The 22,167-nt window shown below is 43.0% G+C and overlaps 1 protein-coding gene across 2 annotated transcripts in view; it reads left to right on the plus strand.

Annotated features, from left to right (window-relative positions):
* The window catches only part of LOC134357203 (arrestin domain-containing protein 3-like), a 54,695-nt gene extending 33,047 nt beyond the window's left edge, over window positions 1–21,648 (plus strand). For both annotated transcript variants that reach the window (XM_063068474.1, XM_063068475.1), the window contains exons 4-7: window positions 2,738–2,840; window positions 4,692–4,948; window positions 13,501–13,663; window positions 18,582–21,648. In XM_063068474.1, coding sequence (XP_062924544.1) covers window positions 2,738–2,840; window positions 4,692–4,948; window positions 13,501–13,663; window positions 18,582–18,631 — 573 coding nt within the window. In that variant the 3' untranslated portion in view covers window positions 18,632–21,648. The remainder of the gene's footprint in view (window positions 1–2,737; window positions 2,841–4,691; window positions 4,949–13,500; window positions 13,664–18,581) is intronic.
* The last annotated feature ends 519 nt before the right edge of the window (window positions 21,649–22,167 follow it).

Consider the following 22,167-nt stretch of genomic DNA (forward strand, 5'->3'; position numbering starts at 1 on the left):
AGCTGAATAGCCAATTTTGCTGCTATGTCTTATGGTCTAAAAATATGGCTAAATTGACACTCTACACAAGTTCCTCTGTTTGTTTGCCATTCTTACACTGGATACTAATATCTGCTGTTGGTTATGTTTCTATCTCCACCTCCTCGCTCAGCTGAGTTCTGTATCTACATTCATTCATTTCACTGCCTTCACAACCTGATTTTTAAAAATAAAACAGGGCTATGCATGTGCACTAAAACTCTGAAAATATATTAATATATTAACTTGAATGTGTCCACATCAAGGTGAAGCTGTACCAGAGTTGTGTTCTTCGCACACTCTTGTACGGGTCAGAATGCTGGCACATAATAGAGAACGTCCGTGCCAAGCTGTCATCATTCCACACCATGAGCCTCTGGAAGATCCTCTGTATTTTCTGGTCAAGAAAGATCCCCAACAATCATCATGAGGAAACATTGGAGATGGATTGGGCATGCGATGAGAAGAGAGGCTTGCTCTGTCATCGAGTCATCACGTCATTGGACCTGTGAAGGGTGGAGGAAACACGAGAGATCAAAGACAACTTGGTGCCATATCGTAGAGGCAGAAATGAGGACCCCGAAACACACCTGGGCACAATAGAGAAGATGGCCAAGGGCAGACAGAAATGGAGGGGGGCTCCATTACTACTCTGAATGCCAGTTGCATAACAGGCAGTATCTAACTAATTTGATAATCGCAGAAGAAAGGGGATTGGCCAAAAATCATAAATAAGATTTGTTCCACCTTTTTAAAAAAAAACACACAAATCATTCGGCTAGAGACTTCCAGGCATTTTGCAGTCGAGTTCAAGTTCAGTTTATTGTCATTCAACCATACACATGTGTACCACCAAATGAAACAATGTTCCTCCAGACCAAGGTGCACAACACAGTACATATACCTCACACACTTAACATGTAAAGTAATATTACGACAAATATATTAACAAATAATGTGCATACAGTATATGGTGCAACATAAAAGCGAATGGTATAACATTACTGGCAATATCATACATGATCAAACCTGCATGGTGGCAGGGTGTTCAGTTGTCTTGTAGGTTTTTGTAAATAAAATAGCAGAGGCATTGAAAGTTTAAGAAAGACTGTAATAACTCCCTTCTTGTCCTCCAAACACTGAACAGAAAGTGTGGTTTTAAAAAAAAAACTGCACGTGGTAATGTCATCATGACAGACCAGTCTCTGAAAGTAAACCAAACACAGTGTCAGTGGTCGTGAATTATGTATATGTTTCCACCTCTTACATTCCTCTGGGGTCTTGTGGCCTGGGAGAAGAACAACTGACCTCAATTCTGATTTTTATTTTTATATTGAAATCTTTGACCCATTCTGGAATATGCCAGAACATAGATTCTGCTGTTAAATTGTCCTGATAAAGGGTCTTGTCCTGAAACTTTGGCTGTTTATTCCTCTCCCTAGCTGCTGCCTGATTTTCTGAGGTCAGCAAACAGAACTGCTAACTTTTCTATTAATTACACAGTTTTTGGATTATGAACACTGCAATCCACAGCCTGTAATTTCCCTTTGGGAGTTGTGCTTTAGAACTGACTGTATGACCTGGCGTTTTTGCGGAATCCTGAAGGATTTGGTGAACTGGATTCTCGATAATGTAGGTATAGCCACGGCAGCCATTGCTGGAGTGGACTTCTGGCTAGGTTGAAGCAGCAGGGCTTGGGACCTGGACCGAAAAATGAACCAGTGTTTAGCTGATTTAATTGCCGAGCCAGATAAAAATGATCAAGGTGTCAAGGGCAGAGGATGAGCTGGTGTTCAGCTCACTACTCCGGGAGGCTTAATGCACTGCAGCTCTGACCTCACTCTGCAGCTACATGGTCTGCAGCCGTCGAGCTCCTGGACCAGCTTCACTCGCCTCAGCTCTGAAATGGCTCTGTGACTGTGGACTCACTTTCGGGGACTCTGTGAATCATGTTCCGTGTGTTATTTGTTTACTTTTTTATTATTTGCACGATTTTTTTTTTCTGCACTTTGGGTATTCGACAGTTGTGTGACATTTTTTTCATGGATTCTATTCTGTTTCTTTGTTTTGTGGCTGCCTGCAAGAAGACAAATCTCAAGGTTGTATATGGTATACATACTAAATGTATTTTGAACATTTTGAAATTTGCTGGAGTTTTTTTGGAAGACTGTTGTGGCACTTTGTATGTGGTCGCTAAACACTCTGTAAAATGTGATTTTGGTTTTAATTTTGTTTTCAGTGCACATTTGCTTCCTGTGAAGGCAATGCAGAAGATCTTGTTGGCCAATGTATGATTAGTGTTTGATTCGCATGGTTGTTTTGAGGATATTGTGTATATTTTTGGATATGATCCTAAACCACTGAGCACATCTGCTGTCATGGGAAAGTAGCATCCATTATCAAAGATCTCCACCACCCAGGTCATGCTGTCTTCTCACTGCTGCTGTCAGATAGAAGGTACAAGAGCCTCAGGATTCATACCACCAGGTTCAAGAATAGTTACTACCCCTCAACCATCAGGCTCTTAAATAAAGGTGGATAACTTCATTTACTTGCCCCATCATTGAAATGGTCCCACAACTGATGATCTCACATTATGGACTTACTATCTCATTATCTCGTGTTCGCATTATTTATTGCTTTTGTGGAATCTCAAAATTGCATATGGTATATATACTTGAACTTTGATGGAAGTCGGTGTTTAATGTTGATTTTACAGGAACCGCTATCAGTAATGGATGAGAAAACTATTTGTTGCTGCTGTTGTGCCTCAGGACCAGTCGTGCTAAATGCCAAAATTGATCGGAGAGGATACGTTCCAGGTAAAAATCTGGAGCACTGGAAACTGTTGAATTTCCTACCCTGTGTGTATCACATTCACAATAACGTAATATTCAACCACCACACGCTTTCTATTTAGTAACTTCTAAATGGTTTCTCTAAACTATTTCTGTCATACTGAATAAGGTGGTGAGAGGGTTTTCACTGCATGATAAGGCCAACATCTCATATTCTGCCTGGTTAGGCTGCAACCTGATGGCATGAACATTGATTTCTCCACCTTCAGTAACTTTTTCCCTCTGTTTTTTTCTCCCCCCTTCCCTCTTCTATTCCCCACCCCTTGACCTCTTACCACTTCTCCTCACCTGCCTAGCACCTCCCCCTGTTGCCCCTCCTCCTTCCCTTTCTCCCGTGGTCCGCTCACCTCTCCTATCCAATTCCTGCTTCAGCCCTTTACTTGTTCCACCTGTGACCTTCCAGCTTCTTACTTTATCCCCTCTCCCCCACTCATCTGGTCTCATCTATCACATGTCAGCTTCCAGGTAAGTCTCCTCTACACCTCTAAAGCTTCCACATTCTTCAATATAATGAGCCAACCAGAACTGAACACAATACTCCATGTGTGGTCTGACCAATGTTTTATAACATTACCTCATAGCTCTTGGAACTCGCACCCTGAATTTGTTACATTTCAACAGGAAATTCATTGACTCCAGCGTGCAGGATGGCGGTTGGTGTGATGCTGTTACTGCTCAGGGTGTCGGAGGTTGGACATGACCTTTAGGGAATATGGAATAAAGAATGGGGAAGGGATGCTGCAGTTCAATCCCAATGTCATTCATAAGGAGCCTGTGTCGGTCCTCCTGTGGAATGCATGGCTCTTCACTGGGGGCTCCGATTTCCTTCCACAGTCAAAGATGTACCGGTTGGTAGGTTAATTGGTTATAGTAAATTGCCTTCTGATTAGGCTGGGGTTAAAGGAGGGTTGCTGAGTGGCACAGTTCAACTTCAGAAGAGCCTGTTGCGTTCTGTACCTCGAAATAAATAAATCTAGTAAATTATTTTCTATCTCCCTTCTTTTATGAAAAGAAGTTTGTCATCTGAAGTTTTTAATCTGTCTAGAGCTTTCCAGAACAAAGATTTTGAAGATTAAAGCCAATACATATACTATCTCAATATACACGTTTTAAAAACTCTAACCACCCGGTAGAGTACTGGTTAGCGTATTCGCTTTAGAGCGCCAGCAATTGCTGATTGAGGTTCAACTCCTGCTGCTGTCTTTCAGGAGTTTCTGTTCTTCCTGTGACCATGTGGGTTTGCTTGGGTTCTTGCTCCATTCCAAGAACGTACAGTTAGGGTTAGTAAATTGTGGCCATGTTATGTAGGTGTCAGAATCATGGCAACCTTTGCAGACTATCCCCTATATATCCTCACAGGATGGATTTGATGCAAACAATGCATTTCACTCTGTTTTGATGCACATGTCACAAAAAAAGCTAATGATAGGCAGACCACGGCAGTTCATTGTTGTGAAAACTTGTCCCAACTATTTATTGTATTTGGAGATGCAGTACAGAACAGGTTCTTCTGGCCTTCCTAGCCACACCGCCTGGCAACCTCTGATTTAACCCTAATCTAATCATGGGACAACTTGGAGTGACCAATTAACTTACCAATTGGTACAGGGAGGATGTACGGAATCCTTGCAGATGATGCTGAAATTGAACTCCGAACTCTGCCTGAGCTGTTATAACATTCAGCTAACAGCCATGCTACCATGGCAGTCTTCCCATCATTATTATTATTGTAATTTATTCATTGTTTTATTCATCTACTGTAGATTGAGAGGGAATACATAAGATTATGTAAACTGGACTTTGCTGTTCTTCCAGGTGAAACAATTCAAGTATTTGCTGAAATTGAGAATCACTCGTCCCGCAAAGTCAATCCAATGGCAGCCATTTTTAAAACAATCACCTACCATGCAAAATCCAAAACAAAAATGTCCTCCGAGCTTGTTACCAAAATCCAGGGAGAGGCAGTACTAGCCGGACAGAAAGACAGCCGGATTACAATGCTGTTGAAAATTCCAGAAGTTCCTCCAACACTGATGCACTGCAGTATTATCCAGATGGAGTATTCCATTAAGGTAGACAGCATTTTGAATTATACTTTTCAGTGTGGTCAATGGACAATATGACCATGCCACAAAGTGTGTGGTAACGTTCAAGATGGAACTTGCTGTTACAGATATTGCCTTATTGGTCTTAATAATTCTTCACCCATTTTATTGACTACTGTCACCCTTCATCAGGACCCCAATCAGTACATTTTAGTTCAAAATCTCTTCTAAATTGGAAAGAAACAACACCATATTATAATAGAGTAGAGCACAGAATAAACACATTGGCCCACAATATCTCTGCCCACCATGCTCACCATTCAGAGAAGGAAGTCTGAGAATCGGAGCGGGAGTGCAGCGGAAGCCATTTTGAATTTTTCGTTTTTTCTTCGGAGTTAAGAGAGGCGGGACTGCGCAGGCGTGTGACGTCGGGAAGTGAAGCGCGGAAGATTTAAAAGGAACACAGCCTTATACAGCCGGCAGCATCATTTTGCGGGCTGTAGAGTGAGCCGGGAGCAGAGTGAAGACCTAAGGGCTTTGGCTCAACGGGCTTAGGCAGAAATGGGTGAGGCGAAGAAGGTTTGGTTTTCAATTTTTCCTGTTATTTGAGGAAAGCGGGGGGAAGTATGAGTGAGAGGGCAGCTTGTTGTTCTCGGTGTCGGATGTGGGAGGTTCCGGAGTCTCCCAGCCTCCCAGACGTCCACATCTGCGCCAGGTGCACTGAGCTGCAGCTCCTAAAGGACGACGTTAGGGAACTGGAGCTGCAGCTCAATGACCTTCGTCTGGTCAGGGAGAGTGAGGAGTTGATAGAGAGGAGTTACAAGCAGGTGATGACACCGAGGCCATGGGAAGAAGACAAGTGGGTCACGGTTAGGAAGTGTTCCTGTTAGGTTGAAATGAAAGGTTAAAAGTTTGAGAGAGCCATGGTTTTCAAGGGATATTGGAAACTTGGTTTGGAAAAAGAGAGGGATCTACAATAAATACAGGCAGCTTGGAGTAAACGAGGAATATAAAGAATGTAAAAAGAATCTTAAAGAAATTAGAAAAGCTGAAAGAAGATATGAGGCTGCTTTGGCAAGTAAGGTGAAAATATATCCAAAGGGTGTCTACAGTTATATTACTAGCAAAAGGATAGTGAGGGATAAAATTGGTCCCTTAGAGAATCAGAGTGGACGGTTATGTGCGGAGCCAAAAGAGATGGGGGAGATTTTGAACAATTTCTTTTCTTCGGTATTCACTAAGGAGAAGGATATTGAATTGTGTAAGGTAAGGGAAACAAGTAGGGTAGTTATGGAAAGTATGATGGTTAAAGAAGAGGAAATACTGGCTCTTTTAAGGAATATAAAAGTGGTTAAGTCTCTGGGTCCAGTCAGGATATTCCCTCGGACCTTGAGGGAAGTTAGTGTGGAAATAGCAGGGGCTCTGACAGAAATATTTCAAATGTCATTAGAAATGGGGATGGTGCCGGAGGATTGGCATATTGCTCATGTTGTTCCATTGTTTTAAAAAGGGTTCTAAGAGTAAACCTAGCAATTATCGGCCTGTGAGTTTGACGTCAGTGGTGAGTAAATTGATGGAAAGTATTCTTAAAGATGGCATATATAATTATCTGGATAGACAGGGTCTGATTAGGAACAGTCAACATGGATTTGTGCGTGGAAGGTCATGTTTGACAAATCTTATTGAATTTTTTGAGGTTACTGGGAAAGTTGACGAGGGTAAAGCAGTGGATGTTGTCTATATGGACTTCAGTAAGGCCTTTGACAAGGTTCCACATGGAAGGTTAGTTAGGAACGTTCAATCGTTGGGTATTAATATCGAAGTAGTGAAATGGATTCAGCAATGGCTGGATGGGAGACGCCAGAGAGTAGTGGTGGATAACTGTGTGTCAGATTGGAGAACGGTGTCTAGTGGTGTGACTCAGGGATCTGTACTGGGTCCAGTGTTGTTTGTCATATATATTAATGATCTGAATGATGGGGTGGTAAATTGGATGAGTAAGTATGCAGATGATACTAAGATAGGTGGAGTTGTGGATAATGAAGTAGGTTTTCCAAGCTTGCAGAGAGATTTGGACCACTTAGAAGAGTGGGCTGAAAGATGGCAGATGGAGTATAATGCTGATAAATGTGAGGTGCTACATTTTGGTAGGACTAATCAAAATAGGACATACATGGTAAATGGTAGGGCATTGAAGAATGCAGTAGAACAGAGGGATCTAGGAATAATGGTGCATAGTTCCCTGAAGGTGGAATCTCATGTGGATAGGGTGGTGAAGAAAGCTTTTGGTATGCTGGCCTTTATTAATCAGAGTATTGAGGATAGAAGTTGAGATGTAATGTTGAAATTGTATAAGGCATTGGTAAGGCCAAATTTGGAGTATTGTGTGCAGTTCTGGTCACCGAATTATAGGAAAGATGTCAATAAAATTGAGAGAGTACAGAGGAGATTTACTAGAATGCTGCCTGGGTTTCAACTAAGTTACAGAGAAAGGATGAACAAGTTGGGTCTTTATTCTTTGGAGCTTAGAAGGTTGAGGGGGGACTTGATAGAGGTATTTAAAATTATGAGGGCAGGGTAGATAGAGTTGATGTGGATAGGCACTTTCCATTGAGAGTGGGGGAGATTCAAACAAGAGGACATGAGAGTTAAAGGGGAAAAGTTTAGGGGTAACATGAGGGGGAACTTCTTTACTCAGAGAGTGGTAGCTGTGTGGAACAAGCTTCCAGCAGAAGTGGTTGAGGCAGGTCTGATGTTGTCATTTAAAGTTAAATTGGATAGGTATATGGACAGGAAAGGAATGGAGGGTTATGGGCTGAGTGCAGGTCGGTGGGACTAGGTGAGAGTAAGAGTTTGGCAGGGACTAGAAGGGCCGAGATGGCCTGTTTCCATGCTGTAATTGTTATATGGTTATATGACACCAATTTAAGCTCATCACGTCTGCCTGCACATGGTCCATATCCCTTCAGTCTCTGCCTGCTCGTGTGTCTGTCCAAAAGCCTCTTAAACACTGCTCTCACACCTGTTCCCACCACTTGCGGTAACTTCTTGTACTGTACTACTGAAATAAGCCGGTATGCTGTTGATCAGCCCAGATTCCTTAACGATGTTATAACCAGTGGGAGGTGGTGTGGATAAGCTCCCACTACCAATTAAATGCTCCCTATGGTGTGCATCTCAAATAGCATCTGACAACCAAGTCCAGCTCCTGGTCTTTACATGTGACTTAGCTGCTAAGCCTGGTGGATCTGTTTCTACTGACAGGAGAAGGGCAAAGGCGGGTTACTGGCTACTTTAAATCAGTCGCTTCAGGCAGATGGGGCTCGTCAGCCGTGGTTGGCAGCTCGGCTAAGAGAAGGAGAACCGATCTCTAACCTTCACTGCTCTGTGGCTCTACCCACTCATGGGGAAGGCTTCAGGAGTAAACCCTGAGGAAAAAATTCGGAGCTGGAGTCCCTGAGGTGGTCTTGTGTTGAATTTAATGCTGACTGGCAATTCCTGCGATGCTGCTGGTACCAATCTGTATCAGTCTCTGCCGTTCCTTTCGGCTCATCGGGTGCATAGAGAGGAGGAACCTGCTGCATGGGCGACAGCTTCCTCTCCATACCATACTGCCCTGACTTGCGTATCACATGGGACAGCTGGGATGCATTATCCTTGGTCGACCTCAGTCAATGGATGGCCTCAATTAGTCCACGTGTTGTTGGGACTGTAAGAACTTTAAAATGACAAGCTGACGGGGAGAATGTGTAAACTCCACACGGATGCACAGTTAGGACATCTGGCTCAGTTACAAGAGAGTGTTGGTGAGGCCTGCTAGACATTTGGCGTCCTGACTGGAGAAAAACTATGCTTACCTTAGACCACCAGCAGCAAAGGTTCACCGGACTGATCTCTGACAAGGCAAGTCTATGGTCGGAAGTGTGCTGGCCAGACACATGTGTTTAGACGAATGAAGAGGGATCTTGTTGAGTTCCTGCCGGGCCACACAGAATGGATCTGAGCAGGATGGGGTTTTCTTCTCATATGCAGAATATAGACAGTGGGTCACAATCTCAAGACATGAGGTGCGATATCTACAGCTGAGATGAGAGTGGTGAATCTGTGGAGTTCTCTGCCAAGGAGAGGTGGTGGAAGCCATGTCATTAAATTTATTTATTTAGAAATACAGTGCGGAATGGGTCCTTCCAGTTCTTCGAGCTGTACCACCCAGCAATCCCCAATTTAACCCTAATCTAATTACTGGACAACTTACAATGACCAATTAACCTACTACCCAGTACATATTTGGACTGTGGGTGGAAACTGGAGGATCTAGAGAAAACCCAAGCATTCCACGGGGAGGACATAGAGACTACTTACAGAGGATGTTGGAATTGAACTTTGAACTCTGACATCCTGAGCTGCATAGTGTGACGCTAACCATGGCCTTGTATACTTAAGAAGATACATTTCCAGACATAGAAGTCATAAAGGCACGTAGGGAGAGAGCAGGGATATGGTATTGAGACAGGAGGTCAGTCCTGATTGTACCAAATGGCATAGCACCGCGGTCCTCAACCACTGGGTCATGGACCGGTACCGGGCCGCAAAGCATGTGCTACCGGGCCGTGAGGAAATGATATGATTTGGCCATAGGAGTCAGCAGCACCTTTCCTCATTCCCTGTCACGCCCACTGTTGAACTTGAACGCACGCGAGGTCATTACCCGCGCGTCATCCATGTCAGCGCGGGAAGAAGATCAACTCCTCGAGCTTGCAAGTGGCAGCGGGCTGAAAAGTATGTTTGACACAACATCCCTGCCGGCATTCTGGATCAAAGTCAAGGCTGAATATCCTGAGATAGTCACGAAAGCACTGAAAACATTGCTTCCATTTCCAACATACCTCTGCAATGAATGCAACGAAAACTAAATTGCGGAATAGACTGGACATAAGGATCCCCCTTCGAGTATCGCTGTCTCCCATCACCCCTCGATAGGACCCTGTTGTTGCAGGGAAACAAGCCCAGGGCTCCCACTGATTCAGCGATATTGGTGTGTTGCAATGATTTTATATGTTCAATAGGGGAAAATATGTGCTGTCCAAACATTACTTAAAATGTTATGATGCTATTGACTTGTAAGTGACTTATATAACCATATAACAATTACAGCACGGGAACAGGCCATCTCTGCCCTTCTAGTCCATGCCGAACGCTACTATCACCTAGTCCCACCGACCTGCACTCAGCCCATAACCCTCCATTCCTTTCCTGTCCATATACCTATCCAATTTAACTTTAAATGATAATATCGAACCTGCCTCTACCACTTCTGCTGGAAGTTCGTTCAACACTTACTTCAAGCTCCCCTGTCCTCCTCTGATAATTGACTTATCACTATATTCATGCAAGGAAAATATGTGCTGTGCTTAATATAAAATTCTTTAGATAAACCCTTTTAGAAACGAAATTGTGTGTATTAGCCACTTACCACCTATATTCCGGTCGTGATTAACATCCCGCCCCGCCCCCCACCGGAACAGAATTGCCAAAAACGATTAGTAGGAAAAAATCGGCCCGTACACACAGGTGCCCACGCAAGGCTTCATGGTCATGGTAGCCTTTCTCGGGGTAAGCACAACGTATTTGACTGCTACTCTTGTCCGTTGGCAACCCTACCCCACCCCTCCCCCCCCCCGGGGTCAGCCAGTCCACAAGAATATTGTCAAAATAAACCGGTCCGCGGTGCAAAAACGTTGGGGAGCCCTGGCATAGTAGACCTAAACATCCAGATGGCCAACTTCTTCTGTTCGAGTTCCCCATGTTTCCTTCTGTAAATGGCAATTGCATGTCTTCGGTGATTGAATGTGCTTTGTCTTGGGATCCATCTTGCAGTGTGACCAGCACGCACAATGTTGGAGGAACTCAGCAGATCTGGCACCATGTATGGGGCCTTCATCAGGACTGGAAAAGAAGGGGAGAGGAAGCCAGAATAAGGAGGGGTGGGGAGAGGGAGGAGTACCTGCTGCCAGGTGATGGCTGAGAACCAGATGAAGGGAAAGATGGTAGGTGGGGGAGTAAAAATGAAATAAGAAACTGGTAAGACGTAGTTGGATGAGGTAAAGGGCTGAAGGAGGCGAATCTAATAGAAGGGAGTGAGCTGTGGAGGAAGGGGAAGGGGAGCCAGTAGAAGGTGAGGGGGAGAGATGAGGAGTAACCAAGTGAGGAATGGAAAAAAGGAGGTTGGAAAAATTACTGGAAGTTGGAGAATCAATGTTTATGCCATCAGGTTGAAGACTACCCAGACGCAATGAGGTGTCACATGTCCAAACTCGGTTTGGCCTCATCATGGTAGTAAAGATAAGGCCATAGACTGGTCTGTCACCAGTTGTTTGTGCAAATCTGAGACTAAGTTCTGATAACCTATTCCAAATTATTGCTGCAACGTATCTCCTCAGATAAAGCTGCCATTAAATTAATGAGCAAGGATAGAGGCCTTTTCTGAAAATGGATTCTGTGATGGGTGGCAGAGTATTAATTTCTATTTTCCTCTGAGGGGTCCTTATTAAGGTTTGGCTGTAATGTGATATACTTGTTTTGCCTGTATACAGACGTAAGGGAGAGCTGTACTTGGCTGCATTTCCAGAGCACATTTCAAGCTGTGATATGCATGAGATATAATTAGGCACCTGTTTCAATATAATACAGTGAACAATACAATATCAATATCGTAACTGGATTTTAGATTGCAAAGCTGTTTACAGGCAATTCAAATTTATTCATTTGAATAAATACAGAGATGCAGTGTGGAATTGGCCCTTCCGGCCCTTTGAGCCACACTGCCAGCAACCCACTGATTTAACCCTAGCCTAATCACAGCACAATTTAAAATGATTAATTACATTACTACCCAGTATAACTTTGGACTGTGGGAGAAAACCAGAAGAACTGGAGAAAACCAATACTTTCTATGGGGAGGACTTACAAAAACCATTATGAAATGCTTTGAGTGACTGTCATGGAGCACATTAATGCCTTTCTCCCAGCTACACTGCACCCTTTCCAGTTTGCTTATCGCTTGAATTGATCCACTGATGCCATAGCCTCTGCCCTCCACTCTGTCCTGTCCCACCTGGCAACTGGGGGTCTCATATGCCAGACTGCTGTTTAGACTTCAGTTCAGTATTCTGTACCATTATACACCAGAAACTGGTGGGGCAACTGTCCTCGCTGAGTCTCAGCACCTCCCTCTGCAATTGGATAATGGAATTAGTCAGTCTGTGTGGGCAGCAACATCTCTCATCCCATTACGCTGAGCACTGGCACTCCGCAAGGCTGTGAGCTCAGTCCGCTACTGTTCACACTGCTGATACACGACTGTGTCGCAGGATCCAGCTCAAACTGTGTCATCAAGTGTGTAGATAACACAACAGTGGTTGGCCTCAGCAAAAGCGATGATGAGAGGGAGTATCGAGAGGAGGTGGAGCAACTGGTGAGTCGGTGTGAGAAGAACAACAACCTAAGGCTGAACTTTGAGAAGACAAAGGAAATCATTGTGAACTTTAGAAAAGTGCAGGCAAACCGTCCCCCTCTCTGAATACATGGCTCCTCCATAGAGAGTTAAGTGCACAAAGTTCCTGGGAATTCACATCACAAATGACCTCACCTGGTCCCTTAATATCACCTCCCTGAACAAGAATACACAGCAACGCCTCCACTTCCTAACAAGATTGATGCAAGCAAGGCTCGCACCCTCCCACTTCCACCTTGTCTCAACAGGAGCACCATTGAGAGCATCCTGACAAGTTGCATCTCCATCTGGTGTGGGAGCAGTCAAGCATCAGACTAGAAGTCCCTCCAAAGGACTATGAGAACAGATGAGAGGATCATAAGGATCTCCCTACCATCCATCGGGGACATTTATCAGGAGTGCTGCATACACAGGGCCCTTAGTATCATTAAAGATCCCACCCATCCATCCAGCATTTTTCTTAACTTTCTACCATCAGCAGGGACTATGATGCATAAAAACAAGACTGGTCAGGATGAGAAACAGTTTCTTCCCCCAGGCCATTAGGCTAATGAACTCTTTGCCACATCGTATTCAAAGAGTCACTGGTTAATCTGTTCCGTACCTTTACAATATTTAATATCAATGCACCTTGGGTTGCTATTCATGTGTAATTCATCTGGAGATTTTTTATCCTTATCGTGTGCTATGAGCTTTACACCTTGGTTTGAAGAAACATTGTCTCGTTTCTATATAGTGTACCTTATATTGGCTTGACTCCTTACAGAGGATGCTTGGATTGAGCTCCAAACTCCAAAGCCCCGAGCTGTAATGGTGTTGCACTATCTGCTATGTTATCATGGCACCCAGTAAACTGTACTTCTCAAAGTGATTATAAACAATGGAATAACTCAACAAAATTTGTTTCCGTGTTCTTCAGTAAAAGTTTGCAGACTGGATGTGAACCATCAAATGTTTGAATCCATGTGGCAACTACAGTGGCTGAGCAAGGACAATAGCACACATTTTGCAAAGAAATAGACAATATAGTTTTTAAATCATTAAGGAAATGCTTGTTGTTTTTCAGGTGTCAGTGAAGATTCCAAGAGCAATGAATTTAACCGTCAACTTGCCAATAGTTATTGGTACAGTTCCAATGCATCCTTACGCTGAACCAGCGGGTGATTTTAATGTCCATTATGGGATGGATTACAGCGGGGTAAACCAAGCACTTCCTGTTGGACCTGAAGGTAAGGGCAAGGTTGAGGTATTGGGTGATAGAGCAGAGAAACGGCCTGTTGAGTCCACCGACCATTCTTCTTGGGCCCATCACTCATACTGGGGCAGAGTCCGTCCACAGGAGGTCACCAGAGTCCTCAGTCATGGGCTAATGGGAGGGTGATTGGCCCTGTGGCTTCCACTTTCACCACACTACTTCATACATCTTCTCGATAAGCCTTCCTCTTCCTCTCAGGAATGAGGTCCTTAGAGCTTCTGGAGATCTGAGTCTTTACGGGATGGGATGCTAACCCCATGCTCATTCCTCCTTTTACAGCCGGGCTTGGGACCGTCCATGTGGAGTTTTTATGGAGTCACAATTAAAATGAATTCTGTTTGCTTTAACCTTTTAGCTTAAAGTTAACAATTTTTACAGCATTATTCCATTACAGCAATGATAATAAAGTATAATGCAGCAGAACAGAGGCTCAGATAATCAAAACATTTTTCATTAACCATCATTTGTCTGTTATGTGACGTGTCGTATGATGTGGGTGGTCATGGAAAGACCATGACCATGATTGTTCTTGAGGAAATTTTTCTTCAGAAATGGTTTGCCATTGCACTTCTGGGCAGTGTCTTTATAAGACGGGTGACCCAGCCATTATCAATTCTCTTCAGAGATTGTCTGCCTGGAGTCAGTGGTCATCTAACCAGGACTTGTGATATGCACCAGCTGTTCATGCGGCCATCCACCACCTGCTCCCATGGCTTCACGTGACCCTGATCGGGGAAAGTGGGTGGTAAGCAGGTGCTACATTTGGCCAAGTGTGACCTGCAGGATGGCAGAGGGAAGGAGTGCCTTGCACCTCCTTGGGTAGAGATGCATCTCCACCCCACCACACATCATAGAGAACCCATTTCCACAAATTCTACACTAAACCATTCCTATTCACTTCCATCACTCTTGCAGTAAGAACAACTGCACCTCTTTCAGATGAGAGAAGAAACTGCAGCACTGGGAGATCCCACCTAGTCATAAGGAAAGGAGATCATACAAACTCTAGAGCAACACACATAAATTTCTGGAGGAACTCAGAAGGTCAGGTAGTAGCTATGGGGGGTGGGGGGAAGAGTTGATATTTCAAGCCAAGACCCTTCATCAGTACTGGAAAGGAAGGGGGAAGACATCAGAATAGAAAGAGGGGGGAAGAGAAAAAGGAAGAGCTAGAAGGTGATAGATGAAGCTAGATGGATGGGAAGGGTAAAGGGCTGGAGAAGAAATCTGATAGGAGAGGACAGTGGACCATGAGAGATGGGGAGAGGAGGAGGTGATAGGCAGGTGAGGAGAAAAGAAGCCAGAGGGGGGAATAAAGGGAGAGGGGAAAATAAAAAAAAATATCAGGAGATGTCAATGTTCATGCCATCAGTTTGGAGGTTACCTAGGTGGAATATGAGGTTTTGCTCCTCCACCCTGAAAGTGGGCGCATTATGGGAAAAGGGGAGGCCATGGACTGACATGTCAAACTGTGATTTGGGATAGGAATTTAACTGGTTGGCCTCTGCAAAATTCCATCTGTGGACAATGGAGTGAAGATGTTTGAACCAAAACATTGACTGTTTATTCCTCTAGATGCTACCTGACCTACTGTGTTCCTCCAGCATCTGCAGAACCTCTTGTATTTATGACAAACAAACTCTATACTGGCAGTACCAGAGAGCAGGATCCTGAGTTCACCTTTGACCTCCAGTGTTGCAGTTAAACCATTGACCTTCTTGTGAGCCACTGCCAAGTACAACCAAAGCTCAAAATGCATATATGTCACCATATCCAACCCTGAGATTCATTTTCTCCTGGGCATTCACAGTCAGTAAATACAAGAAACACAAGAATCAATGAAAAACCACATTGATTCTATTGTGTTTCTTTGTATCCTTGACCCGTGTTGGCCATTGTTGCAAAATGACACATTTCACTGTATGTTTCGATGTGTGTTTGACAAATAAAGCTATTTGTTTTTGGGCACCTGTGACTTCAGTGGGACAGAGCAAGGTGGGGACCTAGATAGGACTGGTTAGCCATGTATTAAGCCCCCTCACTGACCCCTGATCATTATTTTTCCTGGGAAGTGAGGAAAAACAGTACGGGGCGGGGGGGCGGGTGGTACAGGGACAGCTGCAAAGTCCCAGTGGTTCAAAGCCCACCCCAGGCCTGTCTAGTCTAGACATACTGTTAATCTGCCAGGTTCTAATGACTCATACCTGGACCATCGTCCTCTACACCCGTGCCATCCATGTACCTACCAAAACTTCTCCTAACTGTTACAAATCAGATCCAGACTAATAATTACTTTGTTCTTCTTTACACTTGTGTGCGGGAAATTATATTCAACTATCTTGAAATGAACCCACATCCAGCACTTCCACTGGCAGTTAGTTCCACATTCTCACCACCATCTGAATGAAATTCCCCCTCAGATTCCCCTTAAATATTTCCCCTTTCTTCCTTAACCTATGACCCCTAGGTCTAATCTCACACAACCTGAAAGGGAGAAGCCTTATTGCACACCATATCAGAAATTTGTATCCTCCTTTAAAATCTCCACTCGTTCTCCTACGTACAAGGGGAATAAAGTTCTAAACTATTCAATCTATCCCTATAACTTGGGGCATTTCTTTCTTCATTTCCATGTGCATTATTCATTGTCCACCCCATAATAGTGTCTATGTTGGGATGTCAGTCTGATTAGAGTCTGCCCCATTGAGAGTGTTGCTGTTAGGGGATCTGTTTGGGAAAGGATGAACTTGTGGTCATAAGATAGGAGCAGCATTAGCCCATTTCCCCCTGTTACTCCTCATCCCTTCTGAAGGGACCTCCTTCTGTTCTGAGTCTGTGCTCTCTGGTCCTAGACTTGGCAGGCTGGTGAATGGCAAGAGTATAAAGATCTTCACTGTCAGGAAATTCTTGAGATTTGTTTACACAATGTTAAAATGGATATTGCATAAACACTCACTTGCCAACATTACAATTTTTAGGTTGATATCTCTATAATTTAGCTTGGCAAGATAAAAGGCCCGATTGCACACACTAGTTCCCATCAGACTCACCCCCACTTTTCTGAGTTCCCCACCCGTAATTGTAAACATCCCCTGACTGATAGCACCGACTTCCATTTGACGATTTTATCACCTGTCCACACTAAGGAAGAAGTTAGTGTTGGCTACTAACCTATCTGGGAAGTGAGAATGAACCAGAATGCTTGGCTGAAAACACATGATTGCAGGGAGAACTACCCACAGTCTTGTCTCCTTCCGCTACTGCACACAGAGGAAGCACTTGGACGTGAGAAGGAGGGCCACATCATGGCAGAGTGCTATGTGTGTGTCTCTGTGTCTCTCTCATAAAGACTTGTACTGTTTATTCCTTTTGTATAGATTTTTATCACAAATAAAGTCGATTTTTGAAATGTAAAAGAACCAAGTGCCATACAGATGGCAGGTGAGGTCAGGATTAAATCTGGGTTCCGGAAAGCATCAGGCAGCAGTCTAAACTGATACACACCCACTTGGGGCTTTTCACTTGACCCGCCCAACCTTGACTTTTTCACCACCACCCCTAGCTGCTATTTCATCTTGATTACTTGTGTTGTCAGAGGAGACGTACCTTGGTTCTACAGCCAGAAGACCTTTCCTCTAAGATCCTAGATGTCAACATCTCTGAAGATCGATCTTGGGCCAAAGATATTGATACATTAGGAGCTTGAGGAGACTTGGTTTGCTACCAAAGGCACTGACAAATTTTGGCAGATACACTGTGGAGAGCATTCTAACTGGCTACATCACGGTCTGGTGTGGAGGGGCCACTGCACTGAATTGGAAGAAACTGCCAGAAGTTGTAAGCTCAGCCAGCTCCATCGTGGGCACCAACCTCCCTCAGCACTGAGGACATCTTCAATAGATAATGCCTCAAAAAGGCGGCATCTGTTATTAAAGGCCCACATCACCCAGGACATTTTTTTTTCTCATTGCTACCATCATGGAGGGGGTGCAGGAGCATGAAGACACACACTTAATGTTTCAGGAACAGCTTCTTCCCTTCTACCATCAGATTTCTGAATGGACAATAAACCCATGAACACTACCTCACCATTTTTCCTCTTTTTGCACTGCTTATTTAATGTAATCCTGTAAATACATATATAATTGTAATTTACTGTTTCTGTATTATCTATTGTATTGCTGCCACAAAACAACAAATTCCAAAACATATACCAGCGATATTAAATCTGATTCTGACTGTGTACTCAATGTGCCCCTTCGTGAAAGAACATGAGATGCTGAAAGTTAAAGAAGGAGAATCACATTTGCCCACCTTGATGTCTGAGGGTTATGCAGCTGTATTTACATTACAGAGGCCTTTACACACGGGAATCATCTCACCATTTCACCATGGCCTGGCCTCAGATTGGAGATATTCACTGAAGTAATTCACTCAGCCTGTGCATGACTTCAAGTTCAAGTTCAGTCTATTGTCATTAATCTGTACACATGTATACCACCAGACAAAACAATGTTCCTCCAGACCAAGGTGCACCATACAGTACATATAACTCACACAAAACATATACAGTAATATTACTACCTGGAAATTAAAATAATGTGCATTAAGTATGCAAAGGATTAGGTGAGTGATTATTATTTTTGTTTAATTTTTATAATTTAGTTACTTTATATTTTGATTTACTTACATTAATTTTAGTTTTCAATTCATGTTTTAAAGCCAATTGCAGCCTCAGGCCTGTGTGTAGCTCTGCAGAACCTGCCTGAGGTAGGGCAGGTGGATTTTGGTTGGATTGCTGGGTGGGTTGCTTGGAATGCAAGTCAAACTCAAATGAGACAATTGATTGTACATTGGTATATAGTTAATGGTTTAATTTTCTACTTTTTCAGTAGGTGCTGGGTTTATAGTGAACAACAAGAATACTGGCTTCTACTCATGAAGGGAATGAAAAGTCTTCAAGAGGTATCACAGAATGAAGATTAAATGAATCCTGCAGGGTTGGATATATGATGTCTAGTTGGCTCCTCTGTCCTTTGGCATAGTACAATTCCTCAGGAAAGTGTCTTCTACTTAAAAACACAATAAGCTTGAAACCAAAAGAAATCATCAATTGTACTTTATTGCATTTGTATTTTATTATCTTTATGAATGATATTAACAGACAATAAAATACTTGCACATTAGCCAGTACACTTCAACAATAGTGTTCTTCAATATGTTGGTGTCATTTTCTATTAACCTTCAGAGAAAGTTATAAATGTTCTTAATTCTTAATGAGTTGATACATTACAAATGTGTATGTTTGTGTTGTCATAATATCATCAACTGATGTCTTACATTTATGTACATTCTGTACCCATGAATCTGCAATGTATATAGCAGTAATTAAACTGGAGCAGATTTTTTAAAGATAGGATGCATTATACAAGTTCTTTAATGCAACATATCCAATTGAACCTCTAGACGCAGCTGAATCTGCCAGCATACTCCTCTGTTCTTATTCTGTTTGTTCAACCTCTTCAATGTACAGTTATGTGCAAAATTCTTCGGCACATTCAATGGACCAAATGGCTTAATTCTGCTTCCATGTCTTATGGTCTTGTGTGTGTGTGTGTATACAGCAAGGTTGCCTAATACCTTTGGACAATACTGTACTAATTTCATGTATTGCACTGTACTGCCACAAAAAAAAATCATGGCATACATGGCTGATGGTAAACCTGATGCTGATCTGGGTCTCTACTGTGGACTGACAGTGGGATGGGGTCAGGAAGAAGGGAATCATGGTTGGGAAAAGGGGAAGGAAGATGGGTGGAAGTGGGAAGCACCAGAGAGACATTCTGTAATGATCAATAAACTGTTTGGAATCAAATGACCTTGCCTGGTGTCTCAGAGCTGGGTGTATCTGCATCCATGCCAGCCCCTGCCCCCACATTCTTTTGCCACCTGTCTCATGCCACCCCTGTGGCACTCCACCCTCACTGTTCCCAACATCCTCTGCTCCTACCAAGTTTACAAACTCACTCTCCACTCCACTTCGACAAATACAGTACTTAGGCATCTTAGCTATAGGCTTGGGCACCCTAACTACAGTATATATACATGCCTAAGGCTTTTACACAGTACATATTTGCCACAACCATCTCCATAGAGTAGTGAATTCCACATTCCCACCACTCCTTGGCCAAAGAAATTTCATTTAAATTCCCTTTTTAGGTTTGTTATTGACTTTCTAAGTTCTCTAAAGAGGCTCTTTCCCGACAGGTGGAGGCATTTCATTACAGCTTTTTTATATTTTTAAAGTCCTCCACTGTTACATTCTGCTCATTTCAGCAATACTGGAACAACATAAAGAAGATCCTGCATATTCATGAACATTCCACATTCTTGGGGGCGCAGCGATCCAAATTTGGGTCTTCTCACTTTCGGTAAGGAGGCTGTACGTTCTCCCTGTGACCTCGTATGTTCCCTCTGGGAGCTGCAGTTCCCTCTCTCAGTCCAAAAACATACCAGGTAGTTGGTTAATTGGGGTAATAGGTGTAATTGGGCAGTGCGGGCTTGTGGTACCAAGGTCCTGTTAATCTGTTGTATCTCTAAATAAAATTAGATTGTTAAGAGAAAAAAGATCTGTACCAACACCTTTTTTAAATATGTAAACTCCCACATTTCTGATATCAACCTTGTAAATATTGCTTTAATATTCCTTAATTTAATTTCTTAATTCCTTTTTACCTTCTAAGTTGACTTACTTCCTTCTTTCCATTTCCTTGCGTATTTTTTCACTGTGAAGCTGGTGTTGTCTACATTTTGAAGGTATGCCTTTACTTATGACTAATTCATCCATGGAGTCTAGTGAATGTTTCACTTGTTCTTTTAAACAAATCTATTTTTTATGAACTCCAAACACCTCGTAAAATGTTCTCAGCATAATATTTGCATCGTTACTTATCAGTGTGTTTAACTTCTTATCTTCTATTTCCCAGCTTCGTAAAATCAGCTTCACTCTAATCTATTGGCTTTGTTTTCTTTATTGTTAAGTCCTTGAATGTTCTATGCTCAGTATGGGGTTAAAAGCTCCCCCTACTTTTTCTTCTTTTCTCTGATTTTGTTTGATTACGTATTTCCGGATTACATAAGACACAGGAGCAGAACTAGGCCATTTGGCCTATCGAGTTTGCTCCGCCATTCAGTCATAGCTGACTTATTATCCTTCTCAACCCTACTCTTATGCCTTCTGCCCATAACATTTCACACTCTTATTAATCAAGAACCTATCAACTTTCACCTTAAGTATACACAATGACTTGGATTCCACAGATTCACCACTGGCTAAAGAGATTATAGGAACTATAGGAAACATCCGCTCCACATACAGTCTACCTAGGCCTTTCAATATTTGAGAGATTTCAATAAGATCCCCCCTCATTCTCCTAAACTCTAGCGAGTACAGGCCCAGAGCCACCAAACGCTCATCAGTTAACCCTTTACACTAAGACCATAAGACATGGCGGCAGAATTAGACCATTCAGCCCATTGAGTCTGTTCTGCCATTTCATCATGGCTGATCCTGGATCCCATTGTTACATAGATTACAATAGTGACTATTCGGAAAAATGTATTTCATCTATTATGATGCAGGATAAGCATCATAAAATTGTTTACGGATTCAAGATACCTCTTCTCTTTCCTCAACTTCCCCTAGTGATCCTACTCCTTCTCTTTCTCCCATAGTCCACTCTCCTGTCCTCCTTGTTCAACCCTTTACCTCTTCTATCTATCAGGTCCCATCTTCTTTCTTCATCCCACTCACCTGGCTTCACCTACCACCTGCCAGTTTGTTCTCCTTCCACCTTCTTATTCTGGCTTCTTCCCTCTTCCTTTTCAGTTCCGATGAAGAGTGTTGGTCCAAAATGTTGACTCTTTATTCATTTTTATTGAAGAGCAGATGGTGTGGAGGCCAAGTCAGTGGCTATATTTAAAGCAGAGGTTGTTAGGTACTTTATTATTAAGGATGGCAAAGTTTACAATGAGAAGGCAAAAGAAGGATAATGCTGGATTGGTGGAACAGACTCAATGGGCTGAATGGCCTAATTCTGCTTCTATGTCTATGCTTTATGCTGCCTGATCTGCTGAGTTCCTCCAGCATTGTGTGTGTGTTGCTACTGATACAAGGCTTTCTTGTGTCTCTACAAGTCTGTCCAGATTCAGCTGGACCTGGAATACTACCAGAATATAAAGAGATTAATAAACAAAAGAATGGATAAAAAATAAAAGGAAACATGTATCTATCATCTTCATCAATCCTGTGCCTGAAACATTAAATCACAAACGAGAAAATCTGCAGATGCTGGAAATCCAAGCAACACACACAAAATGCTGGAGGAACTCAGCAGACCAGGCAGCATCTATGAAAAAGAGTACAGTCACCATTTCGGGCAGAGACCCTTCGGCAGGACTGCCAAATCAAACTTGCCC

The sequence above is a fragment of the Mobula hypostoma genome, chromosome 16 (assembly GCF_963921235.1).
Source record: "Mobula hypostoma chromosome 16, sMobHyp1.1, whole genome shotgun sequence".
NCBI lineage: Eukaryota > Metazoa > Chordata > Chondrichthyes > Myliobatiformes > Myliobatidae > Mobula > Mobula hypostoma.